The sequence below is a fragment of the Aythya marila genome (genome assembly GCF_965140915.1).
Source record: "Aythya marila genome assembly, chromosome: 26".
In the NCBI taxonomy this organism is placed as follows: domain Eukaryota; kingdom Metazoa; phylum Chordata; class Aves; order Anseriformes; family Anatidae; genus Aythya; species Aythya marila.
In genome coordinates, this window is record NC_139067.1 from 4,188,226 (window position 1) to 4,203,520 (window position 15,295).

Consider the following 15,295-nt stretch of genomic DNA (forward strand, 5'->3'; position numbering starts at 1 on the left):
CTCCCCAGGGCCCTGTGGGGTCGTGCAGCGTGGGCTCCCAAAGCCCCCAGGGCTCTGTGGGGCCTGTGTGGGGCTCATGTGGGGTGTATGGGGTCCATGTGGGGTGTGTAGGGCCCGTGTGGGCTGTGTAGGGCCCATGTGGGGTGTATGGGGTCCATGTGGGGTGTGTGTAGCCCATGGGGGGTGTATGGGGTCCATGTGGGCTGTGTGTAGCCCATGTAGGGTGTGTGGGGTCCATGTAGGGTGGAAGGGGTCTGTGTAGGATGTAAGGGGTCTTTGTGGGGTGCATTCCCCATGAGCAAGGCTCAGTGGGACCCGTGGGGTCTGTGGGGTTGGGTTCCCAAACCCCACCAAGGACTTTGTGGGGCCTTTGTGGGGTCCGTTCCTCCTGCCCCTCCCCAGCCCCGTGGGGTCCGTGGGGATGCCCTGTGCCAGCAGCCCCCTCTGCAGGACCAGACCCAAAACCCACTCTTTCTGCCCAGTTTCTGTCTTCTCTTCCCCAGCTGTGCAGCACAGGACACGGGGCATCGTCCCCCTCCTGCACCGAGACCGAGCATCCCCCCCACACCGTCGCAGCCCGAGGGCAGGTGAGGCTCCCCGAGGGACAAGGACAGGTTGTCCCCGTGGCGGGGACGTGGTGACTGCCAGGGCGTGCTGGCCCTGTTCCCTCGTGCCACGAGCGCCCCGCTGTACCCAGGCATGGTGTACCCTGCTCGGGTCCCCTGTGGGTTCCCCCCAGGTGCCCGGGTGGCCCGGGGCAGGCTGACGCCAGACCCCTGTTTCCTTCTTTTCCCCTGCTAGATTTGAAAAACAGGTTGTTTTTCTGCGTGAGCAAGTGCTCGCGCTCCCGTCGCTGCCAGGAGAAGCCTCGCTGAGTGCTGTTTCTTGGAATAAAATGACTTTAAAATCTCTGCTCCGAAGTGAGGCGGGGGTAGAAGTGTTTGCAGCCTCCGCGGGCTGCACCGGCTCTGCCAGAGGGGTCTCATGTGTGGGCACGCGAGTGACCCTGGGATGTCCCCGCTGTGGTTGTCACCCCGCTCCTCCTGGCATCCATGAGCCACATTTGCATGGTTAACTTTCCTGCGTTTGTTTTTTATAGAGGGAGAAGTGTCCCTGCTGATCAGCAGTGGGTGCGTTTGCTGTTGGCTGGTGTCACGCAGCATCTCCTTGCTTGGGTTTGAAAATCTGGGATTGAAAATCAAGGATTATTCCTTCATTTTGGGGTGTAAACATCTCCCTGAAGAGCAGCATGGAGCCTGGGCTGCAAAGCACTGCGGGTCTCAGCCCGAGTGTCTCTCAGGTGTCTGGGGAGGGGAGATCTCCAGAAGGACAGTGTTACATCCCACCCTGCCTGCACGACTCTCGCCTGTCCTTGCTGTCCTGGGGATCTCTGTGTCTTGGTGGTGCCATGGGGTTGTTGGGTACAGATTGGCATCTCCTTGCTTGCGGGGAGGAAGGTGTGGGAGGGAAAAGTCAATTGTAGCCGTGCCGGAGCTGTATTACAAAGAACAAATTCTTTTCCCGAGGGCTTTTGGAGTGTTGGTTGCTGTTTTTTCCCTCCCTTTCTTTCTTTCTGCAGTAGAACAACTCATTTCCCCACCAAGGAGCCAGTCCCTTCCCTTCAAATGCCTGAGGTGGGGAGAGGGGCTCAGCACCTCCTTCTGGCACTCTGTGGGTCCCATGCTGCCGTTGTCCCATTGTCCCCCACCCTGGTTACGAGGGGAGAGGTCTCCTGGTTGCTGTCATGGGGGCGAGGGGCCTCCACAGCCTTCCTGCACACCCTGACTCTCACTGATTCTCTCCTGCCTTTGCCTCCTCAGCTGACCTCCACGGGCCGTGCTGGACACGTCTCCGAGGGCTTGTTCCTGCCGGAGCACGGTGATCACCCCAGGGTGCTGCTCTCTCCATTTCCAGGTCCCCACACTCCTCTGGTGATAGTGGCACGTAAATGTATCCTGGAATCAGAACGGCTCGGGTTGGAAGGGACCATAAAGATCATCCAGTTCCACCCCCCTGACACAGGCAGGGATGTCACCCCTAGATCAGTTGCTCAGGACCTCATCTAACCTGGTCCTGAACACCTCCAGGGATGGGGCATCCCCATCTTCTCTGGACAGCCTGTTCCAGTGCCTCACCACCCTCTGAGTAAAGAATTTCCTCCTAACCTCTAATCGAAATCTCCCCTCTCTTAGTTTAAAACCATTTCCCCTTGTCTTGTCATTATCTGGCTGAGCAGAAAGTTGCTCTCCATCTTTTTTCCAAGGCCCCTTTAAAAGCTAAATGTAGGGGGCTGCTTGGGGAGGAAGGCAGCTGCAGGCTGAACCTGGGGCTTGGTCACAGGAGGTTTGCACCAGCACGTAGCAGCTTTATTTCTCCCCAGAGAGTTTAGAAGTGGACTTCTTGCCCCAGTGCATTTGGGGGAGCGTTTGCCTGCACTTCATATTTCCAGGGCAAGGAAGTTCCTTGCCATCCCTCCCTCTCCCTGCCTTTCTTTCCCTCTTCAGATGAAGACCTGGGTCTGTGATTCAGGACAGAAACTGGAGATTTTCATCCCTTTTCTGTGCAAATACCGGCCGCTCACGGGGCGCTGCTGCCAGACCTGCACCCCGAGGAGCTGGGTAAGCCCGCTGCGGGGGCTCAGCTGAGGGCTGCTGGTGCCGTGGCGGTGGGTTTGCCTTTCCCAGCTGGTTTGGGCTAACCTCCAGCCATTTCCCTTGCTCTGCTCCCAGGATGGCTTCTACCACGCGCAGCTCTCCTCCCTCGGCTTCCGCAGCGCCGCCCAGGTGACGGAGGAGGACACCAGGTGAGGACAGCACCGTCGGTACCGGTTGTTGCGTGGGCACTCGGAGCAGAGCCCCATGCCAGGGACGCTGGGCAAATCCCTTTTTCCAGTTTTTGTTCTTGTCTGAATCCCTGGGGAACCGACTTCCCCTGCTGCACTGGAGTGCAGGGACGCCTCTCTGTCATCCCCGCTCACTAATTAGTCCAGAAAGTAGTCACGTTAATTATTTTTTGAATGGAAGCCACATCTCCGAGCGCAGAGCGATAATAACAGCAGAGAGGAAAGGGCTTGGGCCGTTCCTCTGCTTACTGTCACCCTCGTGGCCTGGAAGAGGAGTCAGCCACAGTGTCAAGGGCTTGGGACTTCTTAAATCAAAACTTGATCTCTTGAAGCTGTTGGGAAGAGCCTGAGAGGGGGCAGAGGGTGTTTTCGTTCTCCCCTCTGGCTCCGGCACGAGGAGAAGCTCACGCACGCGGGGCCAGCTCGCTCCCACCCCTGGGAGATGCGAGATGGCCTCGGCAGCCCCCGTGCGCTTCCTCCTCCCCACGGCCCTGTGGGGATCTCAGCTGGTGTGAACCAGCCCCTGCTGCAGCTGAGGAGCTGACGTGGCCGCCCAGGAGCCGCTCGCTTGCCAAACGCCTGTCGCTGAATTCAGCCCGAGTTTTTGGAGGTGCCGGACTCCTCCGGTTCCTCTCCCTTTCCGAGCGGTCCCTGGCGGCTCAGCAATCCTGTGCTGTATTTTTCCAAATCGGGTCATTATGCTCCCTTCTGCTTGAAATATCCCAGCTCCCAGCTTTCAAACTCTTTGAATAATTCATCTCCGCTCGGAGCGCCTCAGGAGTTGCGGGATGCTAAAAAAGAGGCTGGAGATGGGAGGCTGAGATGAAAAGCAGACAGCTTGGAGGTGTGGAGACCCTCTGCCCCTGCCTGGGCACCCACAGCCTCGTCGCACGCTGGGTCCCCCATGCTCTGTGATGTCTGGAACATCACGTACACCCCTCTCCGACCCAGTGGTGCTGCCCAGTTCTGATTTGGGGTGGATTTAGGAAAGTCCCTGGCTTGGGATGTGCAGCAGTGCCGGTGCTGGCAGGGCTGCTGGCGAGAGCAGCTTCGGGGACATGTCAGCAGATGCAGGGGTGGCTTGCTGAGGCGGGGAGGGCTGGAGGGTGCCTGGAGAGCTTTCCTCGCAGCCTGGAAGCCCTCAGCTCTTCCCTAGCAATGCCAGATTTCCTTCTCCGTGCCAGGAAAGCGGGCAGCAATCTGGTGAGGCCTGGAGCAGCGCTCTGCACCAAGCAGAGTGCCGGTGCCTCCATTTCCTCGGCTATAAAATGGGAAGAAAAGTCTTGAACGCTTGCAAAGAGCACGTTTGAGGGAGGCTGATGCAGTAACAGCACCCTGAAAATGGGGGTGCTCTGTACCGCAGCCCCGGCTGCTCTTCACCCGCTCTGTCTCCATGCCCAGGTACCGGGGCTGGCTGGTTCGACGCCTCTGCTGCTTCCTGGCTGTCTGGGACTGGAAGGTGCCCGCCGACACCCCCAGGGACCTCCCGGAGAGAGTCTGCTGCAGCCACAGGTCAGTGGGGACAGCTGGGGGCTTTGGTGTCACCCCCCCGTGGGACCCGGGCCCTGCAGAGACCCTGTCCTCATGCAGGGGCTGCTCCGGGTTCGGTCTCTGGCTGCTGCTGCTGCGCGGCGCCGGGTGACGTGGCCTCGTCAGGCACCTGTCACCTCGCCCCTTGTCACTGCTAATTATCCAGCACGGGGCTGGCAGCCGGTACACTGTAATTATTGTAACTCAGAGCGGGTTTGGCTGAAAAAAAAAAAAAAAGCTTTAACCCGCGCTTCCCACCTCGCCTCCCTCCTCTGCAGGGTACGGGACGTCGCTGCCACGCAGGCCCGTGGCTCGGGGGGGAACAGCGAGTCCCGCCGGGGGTGGAAGGAGAAAGCCCTGGAGATCCTGGCTGGGATCCAGGCCCCGCTCTCCCTCCCCGTGCTCAGGTGGGTGCGGGGCCGTGCGGCACCTCCCAGTCCCAGCTTGGCCATTCCCAGTCCCGCTCCTCCGCTCCAGCTCCCTCCTGCTCTTCAGGTGGGGCATGGAGCCCCTTGCAAGGGGGGGTTGCTCCTCGGGGTCTCGCTCGGCCTCCTAGGGATATTTCCCCCTCCGCAGAGCTGGAATACAAAATGCTGGAGTGGTGGTGACGGGGGGAGCCACACCAGGGGGATGGAAGTCAAAGCAAAGCAAAGGAAAATTTCTCCTTTTTCTCCCCCTCCCCCTTTTTTTTTTTTTTTCTTTTACCTCCTGTCATTGAGAAATTGGCAATTAAAGGTTGCATTGTACCCTAATTGCTCGTCTGATTGAGCTGTAATAAAAGAACCTTCTGAGCAGTCTGAAGTATTTAAAGGGAAGAAATTACCCAGGGGATAAAAGCGTTCAGATCCTTCCCGTAAGCAGCGTGCGGGAGGACGGGGAGATGGAGGGGTAATTGACTTGAGCTTTTGTTACCGGGGGGAGAGGGGGGTGGTCTTGTCACATCCAGCCTTTAGTGTTTTAACTTAATTTATAATGAAGCTGTTTATTTGCTTCATGGGAGCTGAGCAGTGAGATCAGGAGTCGATGCCGTGAAGCGAACCGGCTCGCACAGCCCCATTTGTGCCTGGCTGGGGAAACTGAGGCAGGGGAGGGTCAGGACTGTGCCTGGGAGGAGAGGGAGGGAGCTGAGGGAAGCGACCACGTCCCCGGATGGTGCCCGGGTGCTGTCTCGTAGCCTGGCCGAGGTCTCCGGGGGCTTTGGGTGCAGCCACGGCCCCCGGGGGGCTGCTCACCGCCTTGCTGTGCTGCCCCGTCCCGCAGGTTGTGCAGCTGGGTCCTGCTCCGGCTCCTGAGCCGCCTCTTCCTCAGCGTGCAGCTCCACCGAGGGCAGCTGGAGATGGTGCTGAGGGCTGCCACGACGGTGAGGAGCCCGGCTGCCCGCTCCCGGCACACCGTGGCTGCACATCTCCCCCTCGGCACCCAGTCCTCATCGCCTCCTCCGTCCCCACAGCCCGACGTGCCGCTGGTCTTCCTCTCCACGCACAAATCCCAGCTGGACGGGCTGCTGCTCTCCTTCCTCTTCTTCTCCCACGGCCTGGGGGTGCCCAGGGTGACAGTGGGCAGCTTGAACTGCAGCCCTCGCCTCCGGTAAGGCACGGGGAGGCCTTTATCAGCCCGGCACGTGGCTGCTTCCCTACACAGGGGGAATGAGATTGCCTGTGGGGAGGGCAGAAGGGTGGCAGGGAGGACATGGTCCCATTCATTGGGGGGCACCCACAGCATTTTCCTCCCCAACAGGGCCTTGCTTCGCTGCCTGGGAGGGGTTTTCCTGCCTGTGGGGATGGAGCAGACATCGAGTGGGCAGGACGGAGGACTCCCAGCTGCTGTGCTTGCCTCGGTAAGTCCACCCTCCACATTCACCCCCCGGGCTGGGAGGGAGGAACCCCCCCAAGCACCCAAAGCACCCGGTGAATGCTTCTTGGACCTGCAGCACCACGTGCTGGCAGATGGGTGAGGCTGTCAAGCTGTGGTAAAGCCCTGGCCGTGGGTGGTGGCAGCTCCCTCACGTCCCTGCGGTGCCACCGGCACCCCCAGCCTCACCCCCTCTGCTCCAGTACGTCGAGGAGGTGCTGAGGAGCCGGCAGCCTCTGCTGATCTTCCTGGAGGAGCCCTGCGCCCCGCGGTACCTTTCGGCTACTGCCCAGGAGTGGCTGGCCCCGGTGCTCCGAGCCGTGCGGGACGGTGCCGTCCCCGACGTCCTCCTGGTCCCCGTGGGCATCGCCTATGACCTGGCCCCCGACAGCCTCCAGGGCAGCGGAGCGGTGAGCGGCCCCGAGCACACTCCTGCCCTGGGACAGCACCTGATTCGGGGTGGGGGCGTCCCCTCTGCCACCCCGTTAATTAATTAATTAACTCCACTTCTCCCCCAGCACGGCGCTCGGCCCCTCAGCCTCAGTGCCTGCCTCTGGGCTGCGTGCCGAGCCCTGCGCCGACGCCTCGGCTGCGCCCGCGTGGATTTCGCCCAGCCCTTCTCCCTGCAGGTACCGCGGCACCACGGCCAGCCTCTGGGGCAGAGCTGGCTCCCGGGATCCAGCCCGGCCCCAGGGGATGTGCTGCGTGATGCTCTGGGCTCTGCAAGCCTCTGGGGGATGTGTGGAAAGGTTTTGGGATCCTGGGGGGATCCGGCGTTCTCCAGAGAACCGCTGAGCCTGTGTCTAGGGGAAGCTGGGGCTCGATGGGGCAGCTCTTGGTGGGCCCAAAGGCGTGGATTCATCTGCGTGGTGCTGAGGGCTGCTGGCAGTAACCAGCTCCGTCCTCCTCCCCAGGAGTTTGTGACAAAAACCCTCAGCAGACAGAGCAGCGCGGGGAAGCCGCCGGAGGAGCTGCTGCTGCCCACCATCCTCGGCACGCAGTAAGCTCGGGGCAGCGCCTCGCCCCCCCACGCCTGTTCCCAGCCCCCCCTTTCCCACCTCTCTCACCCCCTGCTCTGCAGCTCCAGCCAGCCGCACAGCGAGAGGGCAGAGCCTGAGGGTCCGGCCTCAGGAACGGCTCCTGGCTCGGAGGCAGAAGCCAAACTGATGGTGACCAGGCTGGGCCTGCACGCCCTGACCGGTGAGGGGGCTGCTGGGGGGGGGGCGGCTGTCCTGAGCCACCCGCATGGCACGCAGGCTGCAGGGGAGCAGGACGCCCTGGGGGCTGCGTGTCCCTGCTCCTGCTGCTGCCTGGCAGCACCCGTGCTGGAAATAGAGCACAAACAACCGAGTGCCAAGGGAGACAAACGAGCACCTCTCGCTCCCCGCAGACAGCGCCGCCTGCTCCGCCGTCACGGCCGTGGGCATCACGTCCGCGCTGCTGCTGCACAAGCACCGCCAGGTGAGGCGAGGCCCTCGGGGGGCTTCCAGGCTGCCCTCGGAGCCCCCCAGCCCAGCTCAGCCTCCTCTCTCTCCCCGCAGGGCGTGCTGCTCTCCCGGCTCATGTCAGACTTCGTGTGGCTCCTGGAGGAGACGCTGGTGCGCCAGCACGACGTGGGCTTCTCAGGGCAGCTCCGCGCCCTGGTGTGGCACAGCCTGGCCCTGCTCAGAGCCCACCTCACCCTCTACCACCTCGCACCCCTTGGTGACGTCCTGGTGGTCCCCGAGGTCTCGGTGGAGGCGCGCTGGGAGCTGGGCCAGCACAGCGCAGCCCTGTTGCCCGTCTTCGCCAGCGAGGCGGTGGGAGGTGAGCAGCGGGGCACGGGGGTCCCTGACTTGGGGCCTGGTGACACCGCGGTGACACTGCTCGCCCCACTCAGCCTGCGCCATCCATGCCCTGCTGCTGGAGATGCTGCCCTTCCTGGGGGTGGCCTCCTGCCCCGCCAGCATCACGCTGAGCCAGGACGAGCTGCTCCACAAGACCCTGCTGCTGCTCCAGCTGCTGCCCCCCAGCCTGCTGGGGCTCCAGGTGGGAGCAGGCGGCACGGGGACAGCTGCCGTTGCGTGGAGGTGGCCGGGCACTCGCTGGCTCCTCACCAGCCCCTTCTCCTCTCTGCCAGCCCTGCCAGCCCCTCGACCACCAGAGCCAGGACATCTTGGACAAGCTCATCCTGTGCGGGCTGCTGGAGGCTGAGGAGGTGGGTGTCCCCGCTCTGCTCCGTGCCCTCCGGTCCTGGTCGGGGACAAGGGACTGGGGCACTTGTCCCCTGCTCCCCCTGGGCTGGGAAGGACCCCCTCGGGCTGGGGTGAGGGGACAGGGATGCGTGGTGCCATTCAGGGGTGCCCGGTGTCGCTGTGCAGTCGGAGAACGAGCGCTGGCAGTGCGACCCAGCCCCGAAGCCCTTCAGCAAGAGGCAGCCCTGGGCCGAGATGGATTTCACCGACAGTGACAGTGACAGCGACAGCGAGGACGTCTGCAACCGCTGCTTCAAGGTGCGTGGGGGCTCCCCCCCCCTCCACACCCTTGGGATGTGGCAGGGTGCTGAGGCTCCACAAACTCGTTTCACTTCGGGCTCTCCCCAGCTCCGAGAGCCCGAAGGCTCGCCTGGCCTCCTCCTCTTCCTCTGCCGCCTCCTGAGCCCCGTTCTGCAGACCTACGCGCGGGCAGCGGCTTTCCTGGAGCAGCCCAGCTGGCCCCAGCCTGGTAGGACCCCCCCCCAGGACACCCCCATGGCCCCTTCTTCTTCTACCCCCACCCCAGCCCTGCTTGGCTTTGGGGGAAACCGAGGCAGGTCGGCAGCACCCACCCTCGCAGCCCCAGCCCCTCCTGGAGCCCACGAGGGCTGCGCTGCCCCGGAGCTGGGGGTGTCGGGGTTTTCCCCCCCACCCTGGTGCTGACCCGGCTCCCCCCCCTAGAGGCAGCCTGTGCGGGGGCACTGCAGCAGTTCCTAGCAGAGGAGGATGGTTTGGGTGAGTCGGGGCCTGGTGGCGGGCGTCCCCCCACCCCTGCTGGGCTGCGGGTGGGACTGGGGGGGCTCCCTCGGGGATTTCTCTCCCTCCAGAGCGCCCCACCCAGAGCCTGGCGCTGAGCACGCTGCGGACCTTCAAGGAGATGGGGGTAAGCACGGCCGGGCTCTGCCCCCGTCCCCATCCCCAGCAGCCTCACTGTGACCCCCCCGTCCCTCCCCAGGTGCTGGAGGAGGCGCCGAGCCCCGCGGGGCCCCTTCTGCACCTCACCGAGCCCTTCCGCTCCTCCGAGGGCCGGGGGAAGCTGCGAGCCTTCATCCAGCAGTTCCTGCAGCCGTAGCCCCGGCGCGGCAATAAACCCAGCTGCGGGCACAGAGGGAGCAGCACCCTCCTCCTCCTCCTCCTCCTCCTCGTGTGGCTTTATTGAACGCCGTCGCGGCACGGCGAGGCCCGGGGGGGGGCTCAGTCGAAGCAGGGGGGGGCTCGGTGCTCACACCACCTTGTTGCAGATGGTGCCCAGCTCCTCGATCTCGCAGCGCACCTCGTCGCCTGGCTGCAAGGCAGGAGGTGCTGCTGGCACCGCGCCTGCTGCGGGCTCGGGGGGGGGCAAAGTGGGGGCTGCTGGGCCCCAGGGGTGCGTGCCCCGTGGGGAGGGGGGAGTGGGGCGCGTGGGGAGGGCGGCCAAGGGGGGGTCTCCACCTCCAGCATGAGCTGGGAGCCTGGGAGGGGGAAATTTGGGGCGCTGGGTGGGTTGGTGAGAAGGGATGGGGGGAGGAAGGTGTAAAGCCTGCAGTGTGTTTGATCCAATGGGGGGGCCACCCCAACCCTCCCGGCCCCGTTTCGAGCCCTCCACCCCGTGCTCACCTTCAAAAACACGGGGGGCTTCCGGAAAACCCCCACACCCGGAGGGGTCCCTGTGAGCAGCACGTCCCCGGGGCGCAGCGTGACGAACCTGGGGGGAGCAGGGGAGCCGTCGGCCGGGGTCCCGCACACGGGGGGAGCCGGGACGCTGCCGGCCCCCCCTCCCCGTGCTGTCCCCCCCCCTCCTGGTGCCGCACGTACTGGGAGACCCATGCGATGAGCTGGGGCAGCCTGAAGACGAGCTGCTTGGTGCTGCTGCTCTGCATCAGCTGCCCGTTGACGCTGCAGCGGATGCTCAGGTTGTGGACGTCTGCGCAGGGGACGTGTCACCAAGGGGGGGGGCACCTCGGGGACCCCACGCTCGAGGTGGGGGCGAGCTTGGGGTCTGCCTCCCGCCCCGTCCCACCCCCACCTGGCACCGAGTCCTTGGTGACAATGGCCGGCCCCAGGGGACAGAAGGTGTCGAAGGTTTTCCCCAGCAGCCACTGCCTCCCGTTCCTCCGCATCTGCCAGTCCCGGGCGCTGACATCGTTGGCCACGGTGAAGCCCACCACGTGCTCCAGCGCCGCCGATTCCTTGGGGGGGGGACACTCAGCCAGTGCTGGGGGGGGGGACACAAGGTGGCAGGGCCACAGCCACCCCCCCCAAAGCACAAGGCGCTGCCGTTACCTGGACGTGCCGCCCCGTCTTCCCGATGACAGCAGCCAGCTCCACCTCCCAGTCCACCTCCTGGGGGACAAATTGGGGCTCGGGGGGGGGAATGCACCCCCCAAAATGGGGCGGGGGGCGCGGGGTGGGGGCCGCGGGGCACTCACGCTGCTCTCGGCCGGGTGCACGATGTCGTCGAAGGGCCCGACGATGGCGCTGGGGAACTTGCTGAAGATGAGGGGCTCCTTGGGCACCTTGACGTCCTGCTCCAGGCAGTGGTCGCGGTAGTTGAGCCCCACGCAGATCACCTTCTCGGGGTCACCGATGGGGGCCAGCAGCCGCGCCCCCGCCCTCGGCAGGCGGTGCTGGCCCGAGGCCAGAACTCTGCGGGGATGGGGCTGAGCATGGGGACAGTGCCAGGAACTCTTGGGACCCCAACCCTGGACCCTATAAACCACCTCAGGACAGGGCTGAGCATGGGGACGGTGGCAGGAACCCTTGGGACCCCAACCTCTGGACCCCATAACCCACCTCATGACCCTGTAACCCACCCCAGGACCCCAGCACTCTATTCCAGACCCTGACAACCACCTCTGGACCTTGTCACCCACCTCCGGACTCAGTAAGACACCTCGGGACCCCATAGCCCACCTTGGGACACCAGCACCCATCTCAGGACCCCAACACCCACCTTGGGACTCTTGTGGTGTCCCTACCTCTGGCGGGGGGGGGTGGAACGAGATGACCTTTCAGGTCCCTTCCAACCCAAAGCATTCTGTGATTCTAGGATTCTCTGATAAGCACCTGGAGACCCCAACACCCACCTCTGAACCCCATAACCCACTTCAAGACCCCGTAGCCCACCTCGGGACCTCGTAGCCCACCTCAGGACCCCGTAGCCCACCTCAGGACCCCATAGACCACCTCGGGACCCCGTAGCCCACCTGCAGGCCGCGGCCAGGCCGTGCTCGCCGGTCTCCAGGAAGGCCCGCATGGAGCGGGGCAGCGAGGGCTCGGCCCCGCTGAGGTCCACCAGGCCCCCACCCTCCTCCTCCTCCAGCCCCAGCCGGGGCTCGGCCCCCCCAGGAGGCTGGAAGCGGACGAGGCGCATGGCGCGGGGCAGCGCCAAGGGCACGCGGCCGGGGGGCATCCGGCACCTGCGGGCGGTGGGGGGGGGACGGTGGGCACCGGGACCGAGCCCCCAGCAGGAGGGATGGGGGGGTCCCGGGCTGGGGGGGTTGAGCCAGGGGGTGGGGAGCGGATCCCCAAAAGGAGGCTGCGGGTGGTGGATCCCTCCCAGGGTGGGTCCCTGGGGGCTGCAGATCCCTGCTGAGGGGGGGTCAGGGTGGGGCTGGGGATGGAGCCGGGGGGATCTGGGGTCCTGTGGCACACTGGGGGGCAGATCTCCCGCCACTAGCCCTGATCCCAGGGGATCCACCCCAAATCCTGCACAGCCCTGGCCCCACGGGACCCCCCCAATCCTTCACAGCCCCAGTCCCATGGATCCTCCTCCCCTAATCCTGCATAGCCCCAATCCCATGGGACCCCCCCTCAATCCCACACAGCCCCGATCCCATGGGACCCACCCCAAAATCCTACACCCCAAAACCAGCCCACATGGGACCCCCCCCAAATCCTACACAACCCCAATCCCATGGGAACCCTCCTCACCTCCTGCACAGCCCCGATCCCACAGGATCCCACCCCAAATCCTGCAGAGTCCTGACCCCACTGGAACCCTCCCCCCCCAATCCTTCACAGCCCCGACCCCATGGGATTCCCCCCAAACCCCACACAGCCCCAATCCCATGGGATCCCCCCTGAAATCCTGCACAACCCCGATCCCATGCCCTCCCCCCCCCAGGTCCTGCACAGCCCTGACCCCATGGCCCCCCCCCCCCCCAAATCCTACACGGCCCCGACCCCAGGGATCCCCGGCCCCAATCCCATGGGATCCCACCCCAAATCCTGCACCCGGAGCCCAGCCCCCGTGGGACCCCCCCCAGTCCCTTCCAGCCCCAATTCCCCGTTCCCCCCCCCCCAATCCCGCCCATCCCCCCCCGCCCCGGGGGGGTTTCCCCGACCCCTTCTCAGCGGGGCGCGGGGGGGATCCCGGCGCCTCCTACGTCACCGCTACGTCACCGCCCTCCGGCCACGCGCTAACCCCGCGCCGCCCGCGTGCAAGCCGAGTCCCCGCCCCCCTCCTCGGGATGGCCAATGGGAGAGGGAGGAGGTCGCGCCCCTCAGCCAATGGCGGCTGGGGGCGGGGGGCCACGCCCCTTCCTCCAGGAAGGGCGGGCGTTGCTAGGAGACGGGGGCGGCCGCCATGATGGCGCCGCTATGGCCGCCCCAAGGGGCTGGGGGAGGGATGGGGGGAGGCGGGCAGCGCCGCGCAGGGCACTTTTCTGGGGAAAAAGCCAAAAAAAAAAAGAATAAAATAAAATACTTCTCGTCCTTGTTTGGGGGCCTTGGGCAGGCTGGCGGGGATGGGGAGCGGGGTCGGGGTCAGGCGGTGCAGTGATGGGACGGGCTGATGGATTTAATTAAGTGGGGGGTCATCAGGGAGGAATTGGGGGCGTTAGGGAGGAATTGGGAAAAATCCCTTGCCATAAGGGAGGTGAGGAACTGGACAGGCCTCCCGGGGGTGCTGGGGGCCAGGCTGGGAGCCCCCCGCAACGCTCACGGTCACTGCGTGGATCAGGAGAAATTGGGTTTGGAGGGCAGGAGGTGGCTTCGTCGCCTTGTCCGGGGGACAAACCCTGAGCCAGACCCGGGGTTTGGGCTGTGTCCACCGGCTGTCGGTACCCAGTGACTGTTACTGCACAGCAGAAATAGGAGCAGTGAAAATACGGCTCTACAGTTCCCGTTACTCACATCCCACGTAAAGTTCAAGCACCTTTTGTTGTGATTGCTCATCCATTATTACAGGCCCGTGAAGTTTTTCAGGTCAGAATCCATGCAATCAAGCTTGTGTCCCATTTAAATTGAAGCCACGCTTGGGAGTGATTGTAATATAAGGTGTGGGTGCGATTGCTCGCTGATCCCACCCACACCAGCCTCATGTCACAGAATCACAGAATAGTCTAGGTTGGAAGGGACCTCAAGATCATTGAGTCCAACCTCTGACCTAACGCTAACCAGTCCTCCACTAAACCATATCCCTAAGCTCTACATCTAAACGTCTTTTAAAGACCTCCAGGGCTGGTTACTCCACCACTGCCCTGGGCAGCCCATTCCAATGCCTAACAACCCTCTCAGTAAAGAAGTTCTTCCTAACATCCAACCTAAAACTCCCTTGGCGCAACTTTAGCCCGTTCCCCTTGTCCTGTCACCAGGCACATGGGAGAACAGACCAACCCCCACCTCGCTACAGCCTCCTTTAGTGTACTTATAAAGAGCGATAAGGTCGCCCCTGAGCCTCCTCTTCTCCAGGCTGAACAAGCCCAGCTCCCTCAGCCGCTCCTCATAGGACTTGTTCTCCAGGCCCCTCACCAGCTTCGTCGCCCTTCTCTGGACCCGCTCAAGCACCTCCATGTCCTTCTTGTAGCGAGGGGCCCAAAACTGAACACAGTACTTGAGGTGCGGCCTCACCAGAGCCGAGTACAGGGGGACGATCACCTCCCTAGCCCTGCTGGTCACACTGTTTCTTATGCAAGCCAGGATGCCGTTGGCCTTCTTGGCCACCTGAGCACACTGCTGGCTCATATTCAGCTGAATATCAACCAATATTCACAGGTACTTCTTCAACCACTCATCACCCAGCCTGTAGCTCTGCTTGGGGTTATTGCATCCTAGGTGCAGGACCCGGCACTTGGCCTTGTTAAACTTCATGCAGTTGGCCTCAGCCATATGTATACAGGCATCGTAATGCACCAGGGGGCCTTATCCCATCCCTAACTCATACACGGGGCGTTGTAACGCACCACGGGGCCTTAGCATCTGAATTAAGTTGCAAAACTCTTCGCACAGCTGTTCATTGCCCACTTGAGATTCAGTGTCCCTAAACTGAGCGAGGTGAGTCCCTGGGAGAAGGGACAGGCTCTGCTGTAAGCACCTTCTTTGCCCCAACCCTCCTGTCTATAAAAAAACGGGGAAGGAAGCCGGTCAGGACGACGTTTCCCTGCCGTTGAAGTGCCGGTGAGCCCGGGAGGAGGAGGCAGCGCCATGGGACGGTCGCAAGAGGGCAGCGTTACCTTTCTTTCTTTTTTTCTTTTTCTTTTCTTTTTCTTTTTCTTTTTCTTTTTCTTTTTCTTTTTCTTTTTCTTTTTCTTTTTCTTTTTCTTTTTCTTTTTCTTTTTCTTTTTCTTTTTCTTTTTCTTTTTCTTTTTCTTTTTCCTTTTCTTTTTCTTTTTCTTTTTCTTTTTCTTTTTCTTTTTCTTTTTCCTTTTCTTTTTCCGTTCTCTCTTCTCTTCTCTTCTCTTCTCTTCTCTTCTCTTCTCTTCTCTTCTCTTCTCTTCTCTTCTCTTCTCTTCTCTTCTCTTCTCTTCTCTTCTCTTCTCTTCTCTTCTCTTCTCTTCTCTTCTCTTCTCTTCTCTTCTCTTCTCTTCTCTTCTCTTCTCTTCTCTTCTCTTCTCTTCTCTTCTCTTCTCTTCTCTTC

The 15,295-nt window shown here is 62.7% G+C and overlaps 2 protein-coding genes across 3 annotated transcripts; one reads left to right on the top strand and one right to left on the bottom strand.

Annotated features, from left to right (window-relative positions):
- Positions 1 to 1,817: 1,817 nt before the first annotated feature.
- On the top strand, positions 1,818 to 9,529 carry LOC309887679 (glycerol-3-phosphate acyltransferase 2, mitochondrial-like; the record flags this gene model as incomplete). The annotated part of the gene is made up of 20 exons (XM_082779589.1): positions 1,818 to 1,914; positions 2,505 to 2,618; positions 2,730 to 2,803; positions 4,244 to 4,354; positions 4,651 to 4,779; positions 5,633 to 5,959; positions 6,110 to 6,209; positions 6,427 to 6,633; positions 6,742 to 6,852; positions 7,138 to 7,223; positions 7,305 to 7,423; positions 7,614 to 7,684; positions 7,765 to 8,029; positions 8,103 to 8,251; positions 8,343 to 8,420; positions 8,584 to 8,715; positions 8,806 to 8,926; positions 9,139 to 9,192; positions 9,285 to 9,340; positions 9,413 to 9,529. The coding sequence occupies exons 2-20, from the start codon at positions 2,505 to 2,507 to the stop codon at positions 9,527 to 9,529; spliced, it is 2,421 nt and encodes an 806-aa protein (XP_082635715.1). The 5' UTR covers positions 1,818 to 1,914.
- A 41-nt stretch (positions 9,530 to 9,570) lies between these two features.
- On the bottom strand, positions 9,571 to 12,866 carry LOC309887726 (oxaloacetate tautomerase FAHD2B, mitochondrial-like). Of its 2 annotated transcripts, XM_082779650.1 has the most exons (8): positions 12,783 to 12,866; positions 11,643 to 11,855; positions 10,866 to 11,082; positions 10,720 to 10,779; positions 10,463 to 10,625; positions 10,252 to 10,360; positions 10,054 to 10,141; positions 9,571 to 9,742 (listed from the first exon to the last, which is right to left on the bottom strand). In XM_082779650.1, the coding sequence occupies exons 2-8, from the start codon at positions 11,846 to 11,848 to the stop codon at positions 9,680 to 9,682; spliced, it is 906 nt and encodes a 301-aa protein (XP_082635776.1). In that variant the 5' UTR covers positions 11,849 to 11,855; positions 12,783 to 12,866; the 3' UTR covers positions 9,571 to 9,679. The 2 variants fall into 2 exon arrangements, with proteins under 2 accessions (XP_082635776.1, XP_082635777.1); XM_082779651.1 differs by lacking the exon at positions 12,783 to 12,866 and having other exon boundaries at positions 11,643 to 12,311.
- Between the last annotated feature and the right edge of the window lie 2,429 nt (positions 12,867 to 15,295).

What these genes read in the sequence shown, in the direction of transcription:
- LOC309887726 (XM_082779650.1), bottom strand. Translation starts at nt 11,848, where the DNA reads ATGCCCCCCGGCCGCGTGCCCTTGGCGCTGCCCCGCGCCATGCGCCTC. An exon ending in CACCAAGGACTCGGTGCCAG is followed by an intron (nt 10,361 to 10,462) that starts GTGGGGGTGGGA and finishes TCCCCTGCGCAG; the next exon opens with ACGTCCACAACCTGAGCATC. An exon ending in AGCCCCCCGTGTTTTTGAAG is followed by an intron (nt 9,743 to 10,053) that starts GTGAGCACGGGG and finishes CCTGCCTTGCAG; the next exon opens with CCAGGCGACGAGGTGCGCTG.